This window comes from Octodon degus, unplaced genomic scaffold (assembly GCF_000260255.1).
Source record: "Octodon degus isolate 3935 unplaced genomic scaffold, OctDeg1.0 scaffold00107, whole genome shotgun sequence".
NCBI lineage: Eukaryota > Metazoa > Chordata > Mammalia > Rodentia > Octodontidae > Octodon > Octodon degus.
In genome coordinates this window covers 7,613,569-7,630,883 of record NW_004524683.1, presented here as the reverse complement: position 1 = coordinate 7,630,883, position 17,315 = coordinate 7,613,569, and the positions used below count along the sequence as shown (strand labels likewise).

The 17,315-nt window shown below is 50.3% G+C and overlaps 2 protein-coding genes across 5 annotated transcripts in view; one reads left to right on the top strand and one right to left on the bottom strand.

Moving 5' to 3' along the window:
- Nucleotides 1-7,586, bottom strand: part of Pomgnt1 (protein O-linked mannose N-acetylglucosaminyltransferase 1 (beta 1,2-)) — a 16,991-nt gene extending 9,405 nt beyond the window's left edge. Inside the window, exons 1-18 of one of the 4 annotated variants that reach the window (XM_023724234.1) lie at nt 7,471-7,569; nt 7,172-7,292; nt 6,845-7,014; nt 6,149-6,263; nt 5,911-6,029; nt 4,748-4,813; nt 4,546-4,659; nt 3,166-3,283; nt 2,875-2,973; nt 2,606-2,733; nt 1,953-2,023; nt 1,653-1,728; nt 1,396-1,479; nt 1,265-1,306; nt 1,002-1,060; nt 653-725; nt 439-567; nt 231-356 (exon numbers count right to left, since the gene is read on the bottom strand). In XM_023724234.1, coding sequence (XP_023580002.1) covers nt 231-356; nt 439-567; nt 653-725; nt 1,002-1,060; nt 1,265-1,306; nt 1,396-1,479; nt 1,653-1,728; nt 1,953-2,023; nt 2,606-2,733; nt 2,875-2,973; nt 3,166-3,283; nt 4,546-4,659; nt 4,748-4,813; nt 5,911-6,029; nt 6,149-6,263; nt 6,845-6,964 — 1,539 coding nt within the window. In that variant the 5' untranslated portion in view covers nt 6,965-7,014; nt 7,172-7,292; nt 7,471-7,569. Of the gene's footprint in view, nt 1-230; nt 357-438; nt 568-652; nt 726-1,001; nt 1,061-1,264; nt 1,307-1,395; nt 1,480-1,652; nt 1,729-1,952; nt 2,024-2,605; nt 2,734-2,874; nt 2,974-3,165; nt 3,284-4,545; nt 4,660-4,747; nt 4,814-5,910; nt 6,030-6,148; nt 6,264-6,844; nt 7,015-7,171; nt 7,293-7,426; nt 7,448-7,470 lie in introns of those variants that run through there. The other 3 variants (XM_004639177.1, XM_023724235.1, XM_023724236.1) reach the window with 3 other exon arrangements.
- Nucleotides 7,587-12,038: 4,452 nt separating this feature from the next.
- Nucleotides 12,039-17,315, top strand: part of Lurap1 (leucine rich adaptor protein 1) — a 14,320-nt gene continuing 9,043 nt past the window's right edge. Inside the window, exon 1 of the mRNA XM_004639176.2 lies at nt 12,039-12,471. Within this exon, the coding sequence (XP_004639233.1) occupies nt 12,274-12,471 (198 nt within the window). The 5' untranslated portion in view covers nt 12,039-12,273. The remainder of the gene's footprint in view (nt 12,472-17,315) is intronic.

The following is a 17,315-nucleotide window of genomic DNA, read 5'->3' as shown; positions in this document are numbered from 1 at the left end:
AAAAAAAAAAAAAAAAAGCAGGATAGTAATATTCCCAGGGTGGTATGGCTAGTAAGCAATAATGCCAGAACAGGGGCTGGGGAGATGGCTCAGTAGGATAAGCGCTTGACTGGCAAACACAAGGATCTGAGTTCAATCCCTGGTTCCGCAAAAAAAAAAAAATGCCAGGACAGCTCTAGAGTCCCTATCCTTGACCTCATACAGCATACCACCTCCTGCGTCCCACTTACATGAAAGTAGCCATTCATGTTGAGGCCAACAATGCCGAAGTGGTAGGATCGGGAGACATCCGGGATGATGCATTCTCGGCCCCGGCGCTGTTCAGGCATCCGCATCCATATGTCCCAGTCCCAGAGCTGGAGGACAGGGAGGATTATGAAGGTTAGAAGTCTGGGCTGGTACTGGACTCCAGCCCACTCACCCTACCCTGCCAGGTACCTTTTCTGGTGTGGGCCACTTGGGCTCAAGCTCTTCCTTGTATAAGGATTTCCTAAGCACCCAACCCAGCCCAGGCATGGTCTCTACGCGATACAGTAGTGCTGGGTCTTCAGCTGTGTGTTCATATCCCTGAGGACAAGGGGCCATTGTGGGAAATATTAGCTCGGAACCTCTACAAACCACCCATTGGCTAATCCCCAGTAACCCAGCCTACCTGGTCATTCCAGGCAGAGATGCAGTACAGGCTGTCATCTTCCTCCAGCAGGTGGATGGACTGGCTCAAGAAACTGAGAAAGCCGAGTCCAGTAGTTCAGAGGGAAGCAAGGACAAAGCCAGCCACATGTAACACTGGAAGAGCTGCAGCTGGGACTCAGGAAACAAGTCCTCATCACCTCCATTTAGCCTTTCTCTGTTACCCCAACCCCAATATCTGCCCACCTACCTTGGTCAGGCTTCCCCCACTTCTGAACTCACTTTCTCTAGAAAGCTCTCAAGGACAGCTACCTGCCTTCTTTTCTAGAGACCCAATCACACAGACCTCTATATGGTTTATAGGCCCTCACCTGAAAAAATCCACAGCAATGTCGAGGTCCTCTTCTAGAACCACAGCAAACTTGGCTTCCTAAAGGGACAGGGAGACATCAGGATCGCAAAGGGGCCACTACTATCCTGGGGGTCCCCAGCCCATCCTCCTTTGCAGGCACCAATATTCCTGTTTCCAGATAAGAATACATAGCCTGGTAAAGGGAGAAGCTTACTAAATAGCAGGTGCCCACGTGCCCATGTTTCTCTCTCCAGGCCCACAAGCTATACCCTTAGTACTCACCGGAAACAGATTGAAAGTGGCAGTGAGGCTGGCCTTGTAGTGCTGGGTGGGGAGTAGGAATAGGGCACATGAGCCTTGGGGTGGAGGGCAGAGCCAGGTGTCTACCCTTTCCATCCTTGCCTAGCCGATACCTGAGACACACGGGCATTCTTGATGCTGATGGGAGTGTGCTGGATGCCCCTCAGACCAAACAATGCCACTACATCCATGGGTTCCTGGGAGGAACAGCCACTGGTCACCATGTGAGTCCACCTCCTCTGTCCACCCCTGCAGGCGCCCACATGCCAAGTGCCTCACATCTCTCGGTCCCCATCTAGACTGTCAACCCTGCCAGTCCTCAGAGGCTACTGCTGCTCAGAGCCCTGCAGATGCCCCCAGCCCCACTCACCTCATAGTAGCCATCGATGAAAACCGTGATCATCTGTGGGGACACCCCTTGGGCTGAGAGTAGAGAGCGCAGCATCCTGGGGAGCCCAGGGGTGGGTTAGGGCTTCTCTGTCCTCTCAACTCAGAGACCCCGTGTTTAAAAATGGGTTCATGGTCTCTCCACAGGTAAATGAGACTAGAACCTCTTGGTTTCCCACCTGCCAGAGCAATTCCTCCTGCAGGAAGATGAGCTAAGCACCCCTCCCCAACTGGCTGAGCACCCTGTTGTTCAGGGCTGAGTATAGCCCCTTTCCAGGCTCACCTGTACAAGTAATTGGGTCGGTTTGCTGCAATGACAGCCACAGGTACATCGAGGACCTTATTGTCTGGAAGCTGTGAGAAACAACTTTTAGCTTTTGCTCTATATCGCCTTCAAACTAGAATCCCCACTTAGGAAAGAGTTCTCAGTACAGTGGGGGACTCCAAAGCAGATAGGGAATGGGCAAAAGGTTTTTTGTTTTTGTTGTACTGGGGATCAAACTTGGGACCTTGTGCTTGCCAGGCAGGCACTTATGCCACTGAGTTATATCCCTGACGCCAAAGGTAGGTAGGTAGGTAGGTTGGTTGGTTTCTTTCTTTCTTTTTTTTTTTTTTTTGGTCTTTCTAAGACAGTCTTGCTACGCAGTTCAGTCTGGCCTTGAGCTCACTTTGTAGCCCAGGGTGATCTTGAACTCATTAACAATTCTCCTGTTTCAGCCTCCCAAGTGCTGAGATTATAGATATGCGCCACCATACCCAGCCAGAAGGTCTTTTTCACTCTGAATTTGCATGTTCTTGTACCTGCCCCTTAGCTTTACCCTGTTTCTCAGAGCTAAATATAAATCTTCAGCATCTGGTTCCCACCCAGGCTGAGGTAGAGAAAGTCCAAATAGATTTTTCTTGGGGTCCAAACCACACTCCTGAGGCCTAACTCACCGGATCAGGACTGAACTCGATGGGTGTGGGGTCCTTGCAGCTGCATACACTCCCATAGCCCTCAACTTTGCTGCAGAAACGCCGCCGCCGGCGGTTGAGCTCTGTATCTGCCCAGTGGCACTCTGCCTCTGCAAGGGGATGGGTTGAAAGGAGGGAGGCTGAGACAAGCTTGGTTTAGAAAGCCCAAGCACACAGTCAAGGGCATAGAGCTAGATAGAGGAGTGCCAAATACCCAGCCCCTGCCCAGAGCCCGGCCCGCACTAGCTCACCTTCAGCTGAGCTCAGGGGCACATCTGTCTTCAGCAGGACCGGATCTCCCCAGGAGGAGAGGGCAGGTGACTTAGAGTGCTTCTCTCCAAGGACAGGACCTGGCAGGGCACAGCAATGAGGGGCAACAGGGGCCCTGATTCCAGTTTGGGGCTTCTTCCCATCTCCTTGCCCACTGTCATCTACTCACTTCCCAGCTCCTACAACCCTGCACCCCAGCCCAGCCCACCCCATCTCCTGGGGTCCCGCTCCTCCCTTGACACTACAGGGTGGGCAGCCTCTGCTGATGGCACCTCCTTTGCGTCCCACGAAGGCCCAGGTGTCCCTCCAGCCCAGAGTGGGGCCAGCCTGGCTGCCCAGGCTCCTCAGCAGAGCCTTGGCCGTATCTTTGAGGTGGAAGGAGCCCTCATCCTAGGGGACCAGAGAAGGTGGTCAGCCTGTCTGGTGTGCTTCCAGGAAACCTGGTCTCAAAACAACTATATACTAAGCACTGCGTAAAGAAACTTTTTACATAAATTAACTCATTAACTCAGGTGTTATAGTGCATGCCTATATTCCCAGAACTCTGGGAGGCTGAGGCAGGAGGATGGCAAGTTCAATCCCAGCCTGGGCAATTTAGCAAGTTTTTTTTTTTTTTTTTTTTGTGGAACCAGGGATTGAACTCAGGCCCTTGCACTTGCCAGGGAAGCGCTTATTTCACTGAGCCATCTCCCTGGCCCCTTTAGCAAGATCTTGTCTCCAAAAAAAAGTAAAAAGGGCTGGAGATGCAGGTCAGTAGGAAGGCCCTAGGATTCAATCATTACTACTGCAGAAATAGTAACAAAAGGGCTGAAGAGAAAGCTCAATGGCTTAAGTACCTGCCTGGCAAGACAAGGTCCCGAGTTCAATCCCGGTACCACACATGCGCACACATGCACGCACGCACACGCACACACACACACCTGCTCATTAGGTCTACAATAATAACCTTTTATGATCACTATAATCACTGTCATTCACAGATGTGAAAACTGAAGCCCAGTGAGGTGTCATTAGCTTATGAACTCAGCAGTTCAGGGCCACCCTAGGCAACATAGCAAAACCCTACCTCAAAACCACAAAAAACAAAAGAAAGAAAAGTGTTGCCTTAGAAAGAGTCTGAAAACCATCCAAGGCTTCCCAGATAACCCATCTTTATCATACTACGATCCTACATGGTAGGTACTGTTGTGCCCTGCCATCTCCCTACCATCTTCTGCCACCACTTTCTTTTCCTTCCTTACTCTGCGTTCTTGTCCCCCAAACCGGTCAGGTACTTCCCTGATCTTCTCCTGGCACAGGCTGTCCCTCTCTGAAACACAACCCCATCATTCTGTCTCTTGCTATTCATCTGGCTATTTGTGGTTGACCTCACCCTGCTGTGACATAAGCTTCACTGGGGTCAAGACTCTATTTCCCACCATATCTTTAGCACCAGAGCAGTACTCAGCACACAGTAGATGCTCCACAACTATATTACTGGACTAACAGAAATGCTGAGGCAGGGACTGGGTTCACCTTTCTTCAGACGCTCTTCCCACTAGGTTCTCTCGAGCAGGAACCCCGGGGGTAGGTGTCCCTCTCCTAGGAGGTCACTTCTCATGCACAGGATCAAAGCTACAGGGTAGGAAGAGGCCTGAGAGAAAATCACTGACCTTGATAGTACAAATGAGCACCCTGCCGGGAGCCACCATGTTGAGGAACAGCACCATGGCCTCATCCTCGTGAGGTGAGTAGGTGTCAAACACACGCTTTGCCATCACATGGCCCTACCAGAGGACACATGTCTCAGGAGCTGGAGTGGCCAGCAGAGAGCTTAGCTTCAGTCCTCCAGGTACCCCACCCGGAGAACCTTACCGTAGCCTGGTTGAGGACGATGACATGGATGCCTCGGCCCTGTTCCCGGGCCTCATCCTCCAGCACCTATGCAATGGCAGAGAAAAAGTCCAACTCTCTGTGTACTAGTCAAGGGGGCTCTGGCGCTCTCTCTCTCTCTTAAATGTATTTGGTACAGGGTCTCACTAAGTAGTTTGGACTTGTAGCGATCCTCCTGTTTTCAGCCTCCCCAGTGCTCACATTACAGGTGTGCACCTGGTCTTGGTGGCCAACTCACACATCTGGGGACAGGGCCAGCAGGCATGTGGTGCCTGGTCCTTGTACTTGCCTAAACAGGCACTTAGACCACTGAGCTTTCTGGCTGAGGATGGGGCTGGTGTGGCATGTGGTACGAGGGATCGAACTGTAGTCTCCTTCACCTGCCTAAGCCTGCCTAAGCAGGCATTTTAGAACACTGAGCTATCTTGCTGGCCCCACAGTTCTCTTCTAGTGCAGTTTTAAGGCAGCTTCTTCCAGGAAGCCTCCTCAGCATCCCATCTATCTATAGCCCTCACTTCCATGGCTCCTAGAGCCAGTGACAGTTTCCAGTTCATCCTGGAGAAGACACAATACTCTCTCCATTGAACTCCTCCAGGTAAGACGGGTCCAACAGGTCCCCAGAGCCCACCCCAAGGCCTGAGACCAGAGAAGGAACCAGGGAGTGATTATGAAATAAAGTCAGTGATTGAATGGCTTACTAATTCTTTTTTTTTTTTTTTTTTTTTTTTACTTTTTGGTGCTGAGGATTAAGCCCAGGGTCTCATGCTTGCTAGGCAAACAATCTACCACTGAATTAAATCTCTAAGCCCTCATTATCATTTTTTTTTTTTTTTTTTTTTAGATTTCACCACATATAAGACATTTCAAGCCAGGCATGGTAGCACATGCTTGTAATCCCAGAGTTTGGGAGGCTGAGGCAGGATGACTGTTGTGAGTTTGGGCTACAAAGTGAATTTAAGACCACCCTGAACTGCACAGCAAAACACTGTGCTCTGAAGAAAAAAAGACAAATCTTGACAAGTGGAAGTCATTAGTCCCAGACTATAGATGAGGAACCACAGGCTTCAAAGTCACACTGCTAGAAAAGTGGCCAGGTTACAATTCCTGCCCAGACAGGCAGTGAGTTAGGTCCCCAGCCCACTCACCGTGGTGCCATCCACTGCTACATACACTTTGCTACGGCTTGAGTACACCTCCACATCCAATACCCGCCGGGGACCAGTGCCTCTGTGCTGCTGGGGCTCCAGGTGACCTAAGGCCTCATCTGTGGATGCAACAGGTCACAGATATAGTCTCCTCAGCAGTCATATCCTTGGAGATCCACCTGCCACTCTCTCCTTTGATCCCAAGGGTCCCGCCTACACCATCCTCAGCTGCCCCCACCATAGTCTTGTTCTGGCTCTGGATCTTCGTAGGCTTCACTGATTGCTCGACGAGTGTCCAGGATCAACTTGATGTTCACAATGACAGTCACTAGCAGGAAAAGCACAGCCCCTGTCTGAAGTGAGAGTTGGGGTTAACTGAGGCACACCATGGCTGATTATGAAGGGTCCTCCTAAAAGGAGGGCCCTGGCTGTAGTGAGGACACAGGTAGATTCTGGGATCTGTATTGTCTGTGTCTGCCCTTGACTGGGGCCTTCTTTCATGGTGACCTGCTGGTGGGGGGCTTCCTTACCCCTTCCCTCTTCATAGGGCCATGCCTACCCAGAGCTCTTGTACTCTGCCATCTGAGGCCCTGATTTCCTTTGTTCCCTCCACAGTTAGTTTCTAGAGATGAAGCTAAGCTCAGAGAGCTAAGCTGAACATCAAAAGACCTGGACCCTAGCCTAACCGCCTGACAGGTGTGTGGCCCTGGGCACAACAGGCTTCCTGAGGTTTGTGTCAGAAGCCTAGGAGACTGAACTTAGGTTCTGATTCCAGAACTCAGGGTCTAGACCGTTACCTGGGAGGAGTATGACAGGTACAAGATTCCCTGCTAGAAACCTACTCTCTTTTTGCTTGGGGGTGGTCAAAGTGGGTCTGACGGCCCATAGCTTGGGTTAGGGAAAACTGAGAGGGACCCTTGAGGGACCTCTATACCTGACAGAATCTCCTCAAAGCCCGTTGGTTTGTCAGTTTATACTTCCAGGTGAGATACCAGCTCCTCTTCTTCCTAGCCCCAAAGGGCTTGATGAGGGGGCTGGGCTTCCAGTCGTCCATGCTGGATTAGGGGGTTACCACTGTCCTGGCCAGTCCATGATTTCAGGAATCTGAGGGGACCAGAGTGTCACACAGAGTAAGGTGCTTCTCCCAAAAGTCTGATGTCTTCTGAAAACATAAGGGAGGACCTTGCATCAACTCTTCCCAGCAAACACCTGTGCTATGTGTCTTGGGGCAAGAGGCTCAACCTTTAAGGGGATAGATCACCTGGAAATTCCCTGGGGCTAGGAGGACTAACTGCACCAAGAATGCTCAGGAACCCAGGGGTGGAGGCCAGATAACAGGCTCTCAAGCTTCATCAGCCCCTGAAAGGTCCAAGCCCCAGTCCCTGCCAGTGCGGGGAGGGGGGGAGACAAAAATCAGCGGTGTGCCTGTCCCAGTCCCCTCCCTTGCCCCGTCCTATCTGGCCTCTCTCTCCTCCTTCTAGGGCTCAGGGCCGCCGGAGGGCTGGGGAGACTTGACCTGGTCGAGTCCCACCTTCCAGATCCCCGCGCAAAGACACTCACAGCTCAGGGGCCCGGAGCCCCGCTCGGGCGCTTCTCTGGCCCGCACCTCTCGGCCCGGCGCGCGGTGGCCTCCGCCTCCTCCATGCCGCGCACGGCCCCGCCCCGGCCGCCGGCCCCGCCCCCCCGCTTCCGCCGCCGCCGCTGCGGGGTGAGAGGGCGGCGGGCGGGGCTCTGAGCACGGCGGGCGGCGCCTTTTTTCTGGTAGGGAGGCTAGGGTGCACGCCGCTCTACGCAGCCACGCTCCGGGCTCTGCCGAAAGCCTACGGATTAGGGGCGGGAACCTGCCACCCTGGACCCCAGAACTGTCCAGGCGGGGCTCCATAGAGCTAAAGGCGACGGTTCCGAGGCCCAGGTCATGCACACCCCTTGAAGGGAAGCGGATTGAAAACCTGGTCCTGCCGTCCTAAGCACCTAAGAATGAATGCAGCACTAGGACTTGAGGCAGTCAGGCCGAGCTCTGCCTTGCTCTTGGTGACTGTGGCTTGTGAGAGAGCATTGCTCCACTTTGAGTGCAAGTGCTAAGACAGAATGACTTGATAGCCCATTTGTGCTAGTAGATAACCGATGGGTACACCAAACTGCTGAGGACCTTGCCCAACTTCACAGCACAGTCAGAATACAAACTGAAAAATAAGTCAATTGTGCTAATACTAAACACAATTACTAGGCTGGGAAGATAGCTCAGCTGCATAAGTGCTTGCCTGGCAAGCGCAAGGTCCTGAGTTCGAGCCCCGGTATAAAAAAAAATACTGAGCTGGGCATCGTAGCACAAGCCTACAATCCCAGCATTGGAGAGACTGAGGCAGGAGGATTGCCATGAGTTGGAGACCAGCCTGGGCTACATAGCCCCCAACCAGCCTGTGATTTTTTTTTTTTCCAGAACGGGGAGTTGAACGCAGGCCCTTGCACTTGCCATGCAAGTGCTTATTCTACTGAGCCATCTCCCCGGCCCCTGAGCCATCTCCCCAGCCCTCAGCCTGTGATTTTGTCACACACACCAGACTACCAAATAACAAAAGTGCCTCACCTGAATCACATAAAAGGAAGGGTTCCTAAACCCAGCGTGGTGGCACATACCTATAATCCCAGCACTCAGGCAGCTGAGGCAGAAAGATCACAGTGAGCTCCAGACCAGTCTGGGCTACGTAATGAGTTCAAACTGTGATTCTATCAGACCATTTGGTGAACATGTCACAAGGTCAGCAGCTGTCCTGCTTTCAGCTCAGCTTGACCGTTCTGCTTGATATAGCCCTTGGAACTGCCAACAAGTTCACTACTTTCAACAAACTCGAGCTTGCTTGGCCTGTAGGGGGTCTGTGTCTTACTCCGCTGCCTGTGGTGATTGTTTCTATCTCTAGATTTTCTGCTTTCATTCTAGCCTCTGAGTGCTGTGGCCATTGTTATCCCTCTCTCAGCCACTGTGTAACCTGTAATTATTGTGCAGTGTGAGATGTGCCTTCAGCGCTACAGGTGTTAGAAATTAAGATTGGAATCTGGCAATTTGGTGGTGACCACTTGTGATAGCAGCTTCTAGGAGGCTGAGGCAGGAGAAGATTGAGTTTCAACTCAGCATGGACTACACAACATAGACCCCACAAACAAAATACAAAAATTGAAAGAGGGGGCTGGGGAGATGGCTCAGTAGAATAAGCGCTTGCCTGGCAAGCTCAAGGGCCTGAGTTCAATCCCCAGTTCTGGAAAAAAAAAAAAAAAATTGAAAGAGCCTATGCTTGCCTAGATTTCTAGTGAAATCTAGAAATCTAGAGTACTCAGCAAGTAAAAGCTTGACATTGGCATAGCTTGTGAATTGATTGTTACACAATAAATTCTGACATTGTGGAAAGGCAAACATACCTACTCTATGTTAATGGAATAGTTAGCTCACAGCATTATCCTGATCTTAGATAAAGAAAGAGTCATGAAACTAGGAGAGCTGGAATTGAAGCCTTCATGGCCTGGCCCCAGGTTCTGCTCTCAGTGTTTACTGAGTCAGTTGTGAAGTTTATTTTGTTTGGTTTGCAGTGCTGGGAATCAAAATATTGGGCTTAATGCATGCAATCCTACCACTGAGCTACCTCCCTCCTAGCACCTGAAAGTTGTGGAGTTTAAATGAGAAGATACACAAATCATTTAGCTTAGCATATGGTTCCCAAAATTTAGCTTGTGTCTGAATCTCCTGGAGGACTTGTTGAAACAGATCACAGGCTTCTGTCCCTAGAGTTTTAGATTTAGTGGCTAGCCAGGGCAGATGTTTTTCTTTTCTTTTTTCTGTACTAGGGATTGAACAAAGGGTTTTGTTGTATGTGTATCTTTTTGTGTGTGCGTGTGTCTTTCTGAGACAGGGTCTCACTATGCAGTTCAGGCTGGTCTTGAAGTTGCAATGATCCTCCTGCCACTGCTTCCTGAGTGCTGGGATTATAGACATGCCCACCACACCTGGATGTTTTGTTTTGTTTTTGAGACAGGGTCTCGATCTGCTTTGCAGGCTGGCTTCAAACTCTTAGCCATCATCCACCCCAGCCTTCTGAGTGTTAGGATTACAGGTGTGTGCCACCGCACCTGCCATCATTTGTTTCTTGAACAAATAATTATTAGATATTATTATAAAGAAATGAATGCAATCAGTCACCCATTCCTGTCAGTTTTACCTCCTAAAGAGCCTACCAGGCTGGGGATATAGCTCAGTGGAACAGCACCTACCTGGAAAGTGCAAGTCCTGAGTTCAATTTCTAGCACCCCGTCACCAGACACATGCCCTCCATCCTGGTCTAATTCTTCTAGCACTTGACTATAAGCTCCTAGTCCATGTTAGTTTCTTTTCTTTTTTAAACTGTATTTAGTACACAGTCTACAGGGTCTCACTACACAGATTTGACTCTTAGTGATCCTCTTGTTTTCATCCTCCTAAGCACTGGATTATAGGTGTGCCACCATGCCCAGTCTCAGTCGCCATCTCAGCGCTCCCTGGTGGCGGGGCCAGCACAGCACACTAGGGATCAAACCCTGGCCCCTGTGATCTGAGCTTTCAAGATCAACCTGGGCTACATTAGGAGTTCTAGGTCAGCCCGAGCTACACAGTGAGACTGTTTCTTTATTTTATTTCCTTTTTTTTTTTTTTTCTTTCTGTATTTTAGGGAAGGGTTTACAGCATGTTCAGGGTCTCACTAATAGATCAGACCCTCCTGTTTACAGCCTCCCAAGTGCTGGGATTATAGGCACACACCACCAGGCCAGTCTCAATTGCCATCTCAGCATGCCCCGGGGGCAGGGCCAGCACGGTGGAACCAGGGATTGGACTCAGGCCCTTGTACTTACCAGGGAAGTGCTTATTCCACTGAGCCATCTCCCTGGCCCCAGACTCTGTTTCAAAAAGCCCTAAACAGGCGGGGGAGATAGCTCAGTAGAATAAGTGCTTGCCTGGCAAGTGCAAGGGCCTGAGTTCAATCCCCAGTAAAAAAAAAAAAAAAAAAAAGCCCTAAATAAATAAAAGAATAAATAAGGCAGTAATGTTATAAATCTATTACCCAGAATTATGAGTGTAATGACTAAAACTAGTTGCCTTTGGGAAATGAGCCTACAGATATGAAAGAAAACTTTTAAAAGATTATCTTATGTAAATTCTTCTAAAACCATTGGCTAGAATTGGACTAAAGGCTAAAGCAAAACAGTTTTTCATAGCTCCTCACCACCTGTATTCTTTCTTTCTTTCTTTCTTTCTTACTGTGAAGTCCAAAAACTATTTATTTTGGTACCAACTCAAGACCTTGCACTTGAAGTCCAAATACTTTAAAACCACATTCTAGAGCATTATTACTTAAAATGTGGTCTCCAGCACTATGGCCATCACATCCTAAACTGTCAGAAATTCAAAATGAAAAAAAAAAAAAAATGGAGAATGAGTCCAGGTGTGGTAGCAAACACTTGTGAACCCAGCGCTTGAACGGAGGCCGGAGGATCAGATCGATGCAAGTTTGAGGCCAGCCTGGGCTACATAGTGAGTTCAAGCCTAGCCTGAACTACACAGCGTGAATAGGGAAACCCAGTCTCAACAACAACAAAAAAGAAAAGCATAACCGAAGGCCCCAGCCCAAATTTACAGAACCAGAAGCTGTCTTGCTTTATTCCCCCAAACTGGCCCTGAACTCCTGATCTTCCTGCCTCAGCCCCAGCATAGCTAGGGGTACTGAGGGAGTCGCTGTGCGCAGCGGAACCTGCAATCCGAATGATTCATTCCCCGCTAACCTCGGTACAAAGCATCCTGCTTGTAAACCCATGCGAGGTGTAGTCCCTGAGGACTCCTGCTTTAACCCTGATAGCTCTCACTTTCTGCGCCTTGGGTGTGAATCCTAGCCCCAGGGAGGTGTGAAAGACTAGCTAAATTCTACACTGTTTTCAGACCCAGCTCGGCTACTCCAGGAAGCTTTCCACACCCTCTGCAGTTCTGTTGCCACCGGTCCTAAAACTCCGACATCTCTGGCCTGGGGGCATCTGAGTCTTCTTCGGTCGCCGAGCATTTATTGGACGCCTGCTGTGCGCTTGGCAGGACTCACTGGCAGGTTGGAGAGGAGGCGCCGGGGCCCCGCCGCTGCTCCTTCAGCTCTGAATCCAGGATCGCCAGCCAACGCCAGAGGTGGTGTGCGCGCCACTGGAGTATTTCTCTGCCCTAGCTCTGCGTGGCTTCTCGGAGCCTTACGGCTCCCGCCTCCGCCCCCGCGGGTTCCGAGCTCAGAGCCGCCGGGAACGCAAGACCTGGAGCGGGACCCAGGAGCCGCGCCCGCCTAGCCCTGTCCCGGGTGGGCCCTCATGGAGGGCCCGGCGGAGCCCCCGACTCCTGATCTGCGGGATGTGGAGGGCAAGGTGGGCAGGAAGACCCCTGAAGGGCTGCTCCGAGGGTTGCGAGGAGACTGGGAGCTCGGAACCTCGGACGCCCTACTGCTCCCGGGGGCGCCGGGCCCCGGCCCTGGCCTGGGGGACAAGATCCTGGCGCTGAGGCTGGAGCTGGTGAGTGTGGGCGCCGCGAGCCGTGGGCCCCAGAGTTAGGCTGAAGAGGAGGGAGTTAAAAACTGCCCACCTAACTGATCAGACTCCTTCCTAGATCATTTCGTAAACCCTGAGGTGCCGGCATGGACAGAGTGACAGGCATTCATTGTCCCCCGAGAAGGGATGGGTGTGGAGGGGTCCTAAGGCCTGGGCACAGGTTTTGGGTTTTTAATTTTTTTTTTAAATTTTTGAGACATGGTCTCACTATGTAGTTCAGGCTGGCCTTGAACTTGTGGAGATCCTCCAGCTTCAGCCGCCCTAGTGCTGGGATCACAGGCCTGTGCCACTGCACCTGACAGCACAGGTTTCTGGGGTTTTTGTTTGTTTGTTTTGTTTATGCCAAATGAGAGGGGCGGTGAGGGCTGGGAAGTACTGAGAACCTAGCTCAGCCCAAATTTTCCTCCTCCCTGTAGGGGTTACCTATTCTTCCAGTCCCAGTTTTTATAAGGCAATCAGTGTTGTTGTTTTTCCCTCTTTCTGCAAACTGGGAAAGTGTTTGTTTTTTGGTGGAAGCGGGGATTGAACTCAGGCCCTTGCACTTGCCAGGCAAGCGCTTATCCTACTGAGCTATCTCCCTGGCCCCTGGGAAAGTGTTTGGTCCCTGTGAGGCTCAATGTTCATGACCACATGTGGCATGGAAGATCCTGGCGTGGTGGTGTGTGTACTCAAAACCGCCTGATACTGGAAACATCTCTTTCTCTTTCTGAAAGTTGTAGCCTGTAGCAGAGTAGGGAGAGCAGAGTAGCAGCTCAGTCAGTGCAGCTCCTTTGCCCACTCTCTTTTCCTCGCACTGTAGCCTTCTCCCCTCCCTGGAGTTACTGGTCTAGATTCAGAGCCAAAAGGGCAGCTGAGGCCCCAGCAGGCACCCCAAGGCCCTAGTTCCTGGGAAGGGGGTGGCTTACACCTGTCACCACTTTGCAGCCAGTTCTCACAAACTGAGGAGTTGCTAGCTGCCCCCTGGCCCTGGCCCAGGACCAAGAGCTTACAGTGACTTGGAGTTTGCAGGGAGTAGGTTTTCCTAGAGCCCCACTGTGTGCCCAGCTCTGCCAAGCTGAACAGGCAGGGAGTAGGGGGGAGGGGTCACTTTTGGGAGCCCAGCCCAGTTCAGGCTGCCAGCCCATGGTAGGAGAGGCCCCAAGGGTGGAGTGGTCAGGAAAGACTCTCTGGGGGCAGGACTTGAATGCCAAGTGTGCAATTGGCCTTCAAGGTCTGAGGTGAAGGCCAAATTCCCTAGAGCAGAGCTGTGACTGTACCCTTGGGGGAAGGGCTGGCCCAGGCTCCTTGTACAAACTTGAGCTCAGGGCTCAAAGAGCCTACTAGTCGGCTCTGCTTTGGAAATGAGTTTTTACCTAAGCACATCTGCCAGCCATCCTGTGAGCATCTTACATAATATTCTTTTAATACAGCAGCCCTGTTAGATGAATGATATTTACAGAGAAAGAAATTGAGACACAGAGAGGTTTATTAGTTGCCCACCATCATGTACACAGTAAAAAGCAAAGTCAGAATTTAAACATGGATTATCTGACCATGCTTTACATCTTTATGGTTGATACTTCCTTTGTACCAGACATTTAATCACAATTTATGTCACTAAAATGAGCAAAGTGGTCATCAGTTCTTCTGTCTCATGTTCAAAAGTTTGCCTGAGCCCACACCAGGAAATCTGGAGCCATGCCTGATCTCTCTGGTTCTTACCCTTCCCAGGTTAGTGGCTGCTACCCATTTATAAATCTTTTTTTTTTTTTTTTTTTTTTTTTTCGGAACCAGGGATTGAACTCAGACCCTTGTGCTTGCCAGGCAAGTGCTTATTCTACGTGCTTGCTATCTCCCTGGCCCCTATAAACCTTACAGGAGTATATTTCACATCTTATTTTGTTTCTTTGTACTATATTAAAAAAAAAAAAAAAGTCTTGTGGCCGGGGAGATGGCTCAGTAGACTAAGTGCCGCTTCCCTGGCAAGCACAAAGGCCTGAGTTCAATCGCTGGTTCCACACAAAAAAAAGACATTTAATTACAATTTATGTCACTAAAATGAGCAGTCTTGCCATGTGTCCCAGCCTGGCTTCAAATTTGAGATCCCATTCCTCAACTTTCTAAGTGCCAGAGCTACACATATACCATGATACCCAACTGTCCTTGTATTCTTGACCCATCCTTTTCTTAAATTTTTATTTATTTATTTATTTATTTATTTTTTGTATTTTAGTACAAGGTCTACAGGGTCTCACCACATAGGTCGAACTCCTAGTGATCTGCCTGCGTTCAGCTTCCATTGAGCTGGGATTACAGGTGTGCACTACCATGCCCAGTCTCATCTCAGCGTGCCCCAGGGGTGGGGCCAGCACAGCAGGCAGGGGATTGAATCAACCTCCCCCCTCAGCCCCTGGGTCTGCCTAAGCTAGTGCTTTAATATGCTGAGCTATTTGGACAGCCTCTTTCTTTCTTTCTTTCTTTCTTTCTTTCTTTCTTTCTTTCTTTTTTGAGACAGGGTCTTGCTGTGCAGTTCAGGCTGACCTTGAGCTCACTTTGTAGCCCAGGCTGGCCTTGAATTTGCAGCAATCCTCCTGCCTCAGCCTCGCTAGTGTTGGGATCATAGATGAGTCACCATGCCTGTCCTTCTTGACCCATCTTGCATGGGGCCTAAGACTGCCCATGAAGAGCAAGGAGAGGATTCCTGTCCCATTCCTTGCTCCCTCCTGTGACTAGGATGTCACTGATCTCTTCGAGCACTGTGCCTTGCCCACAAGTAGTACCCAAGAAAAGACAAAGGCTGGGACAAGGGGTTTCTCTTGGAGCCTGTGGAGGCAGGACTGGTCTACCCTCTAAGGACTGTCCCCATCTCCCTGCTGTCCTTATAGGAAGGGGACAGGCCAATTCTGGAGGCCAAGGTCAGCCCTGCCTCTGGCTCTGCTCCCTTCTGCTTCACTCCCCCTTTAGAGTTTGAGTCAAGAGCCAGACCTTGGGATCTGGGAGAATAGGGAACAATAGCAACTTCCTGCCCACCCAAAGAACAGTTGTTGCTAAGACAACCCACCTCCACAGGACAGTTTATGAAAATACTTTAAGCCAGGAGGTGAAATGCATGGGTTCAAGCCCTGGCTCTGCATCAAAATTATTTTGTGATCTTGAGTAGAGGCCTATGTCTCTTATGACCTTTTTTTTTTTTTTTTTCTTTTTTCTCTTGGTGGCTGGGAGAAAGAGGGAACTGTGGAACCACATGATCTGTAAGAGCCTTTCGGGTAACAACAGTGAGAATCTTGATCCACCCCCAGGGAGCTAAAACTGGATCTACCAGGCTTTTACCCAAGGGCCTGATTTGGACTGAGCAAGCAGGGAGCCAGACCCAGGATTCTAGGGGCTGGGCAGAGTTGGATGTGCTTCTGGAGAGGAGTGGGGCGAGTGGGAGCCCCTGGGAAAGAGAATTGGGTTGGAACAGCCACCAATACTGCATTTCTCCCGAGCTGTTTCCGATGAGATAGTGTGAAATGAATGTTTCTTTTTCTGGCAAGAAAGCCTGACTTTCTTCTATTCTGGGAAGTGATGTTGTCACAGTAAAGGGATCCCACTATCACAGGATGATGGAATTCATTTCCCAGTGGCTCACTACAGCCTCAACCCTCTCCCCTCCCCCACCCTTGCCCTGGTGACTAGGAGAGCAGCAAGGGCCACAGAACTGAATGTGACTTGGGCAACACTAGGCAGAGCACCAGAAGTGACCTGGCAGGATCTGCTCCCAGGGAGCTCAGACTCTGGCTTAGGGAAGGATGGAAATAGACCCACAACTCCAGTACACAATCAGTGATAAGCGCTGTTTGAGCCAACAGAGGGCCTCTCCCAACCACGGAGTGGAGTGTCAGGTCTGTGCCGCTGGAGTTGGCTGGGCTGCACGAGCTGGTTGGAATGCTTCCCATGTCTGTCTGGCTAAGGCCTGTGTGATCTTCAATCCCAGCTTCCTTCTCTCATCTCGGAAGAATTTCTGACTTCTCTGGGTCACACTCTGGGCCTCTAGGTACTCACAGCCCTCTGTGGCAGCTGGTTTCCCTAGTGTTCATCTTACTGACATTTAAGGGCTTGCTTCATTGGCTGGCTGATCTTTCCCACTTGACTGAGCCCTCTGGGAGCAAGAAATGGGGCCTTTCTTCCTTTTGACTAACACAGTGCCTATAAGAAGCATATAATAAATACTTGTCCTGTAAGAGAAGGGGTTAATTCCATCCTGAGGAAGGGCAGGGAAAATTTCCCAGAGCAGCTAGCATTTGAGTGAGGCCTAGAAGAAAGGTCAGTGGGAATTCCATTCAAGAGGACAAGACAGGTGTGGTGGTGCACACCTATAATCCCAGCACACTGAAGGCTGAGGTAGGAGGACCACTATGAGTTTGAGACCAGCCTGAATGACGTAGTGAGAACTTATCTCAAAAGGACAAAAACAAAGCAAAACAAAATCACAGACTAAGCACATACGCTTACCTGCATTATTGCCTTCAACTCCATCAGAGTCCAAGGAAGCCCAGCATGAAGGCACCTGCCTGGAGTTCCACCACTTGGAGAAGATGAGGCAAAGGATTGCAAACTGAAGCCTCAGCTGTATAATTTAGTGACTTAGTGAGAGCCTATCCAAAAATTAAAATAAGAAGGGCAAGGCTAGGCATGGTGGTACATGCCTGTAATTCCAGCACTCACTAGGCTGAGGCAGGAGGACTGCTACATGTTCAAGGACATCCTGGGCTCTAAAGTGAGCTCAAGGCCAGCCTGAACTGTATAGTGAGACCCTGTCTCAAAAAGGCAAAAAAAAAAAAAAAAAA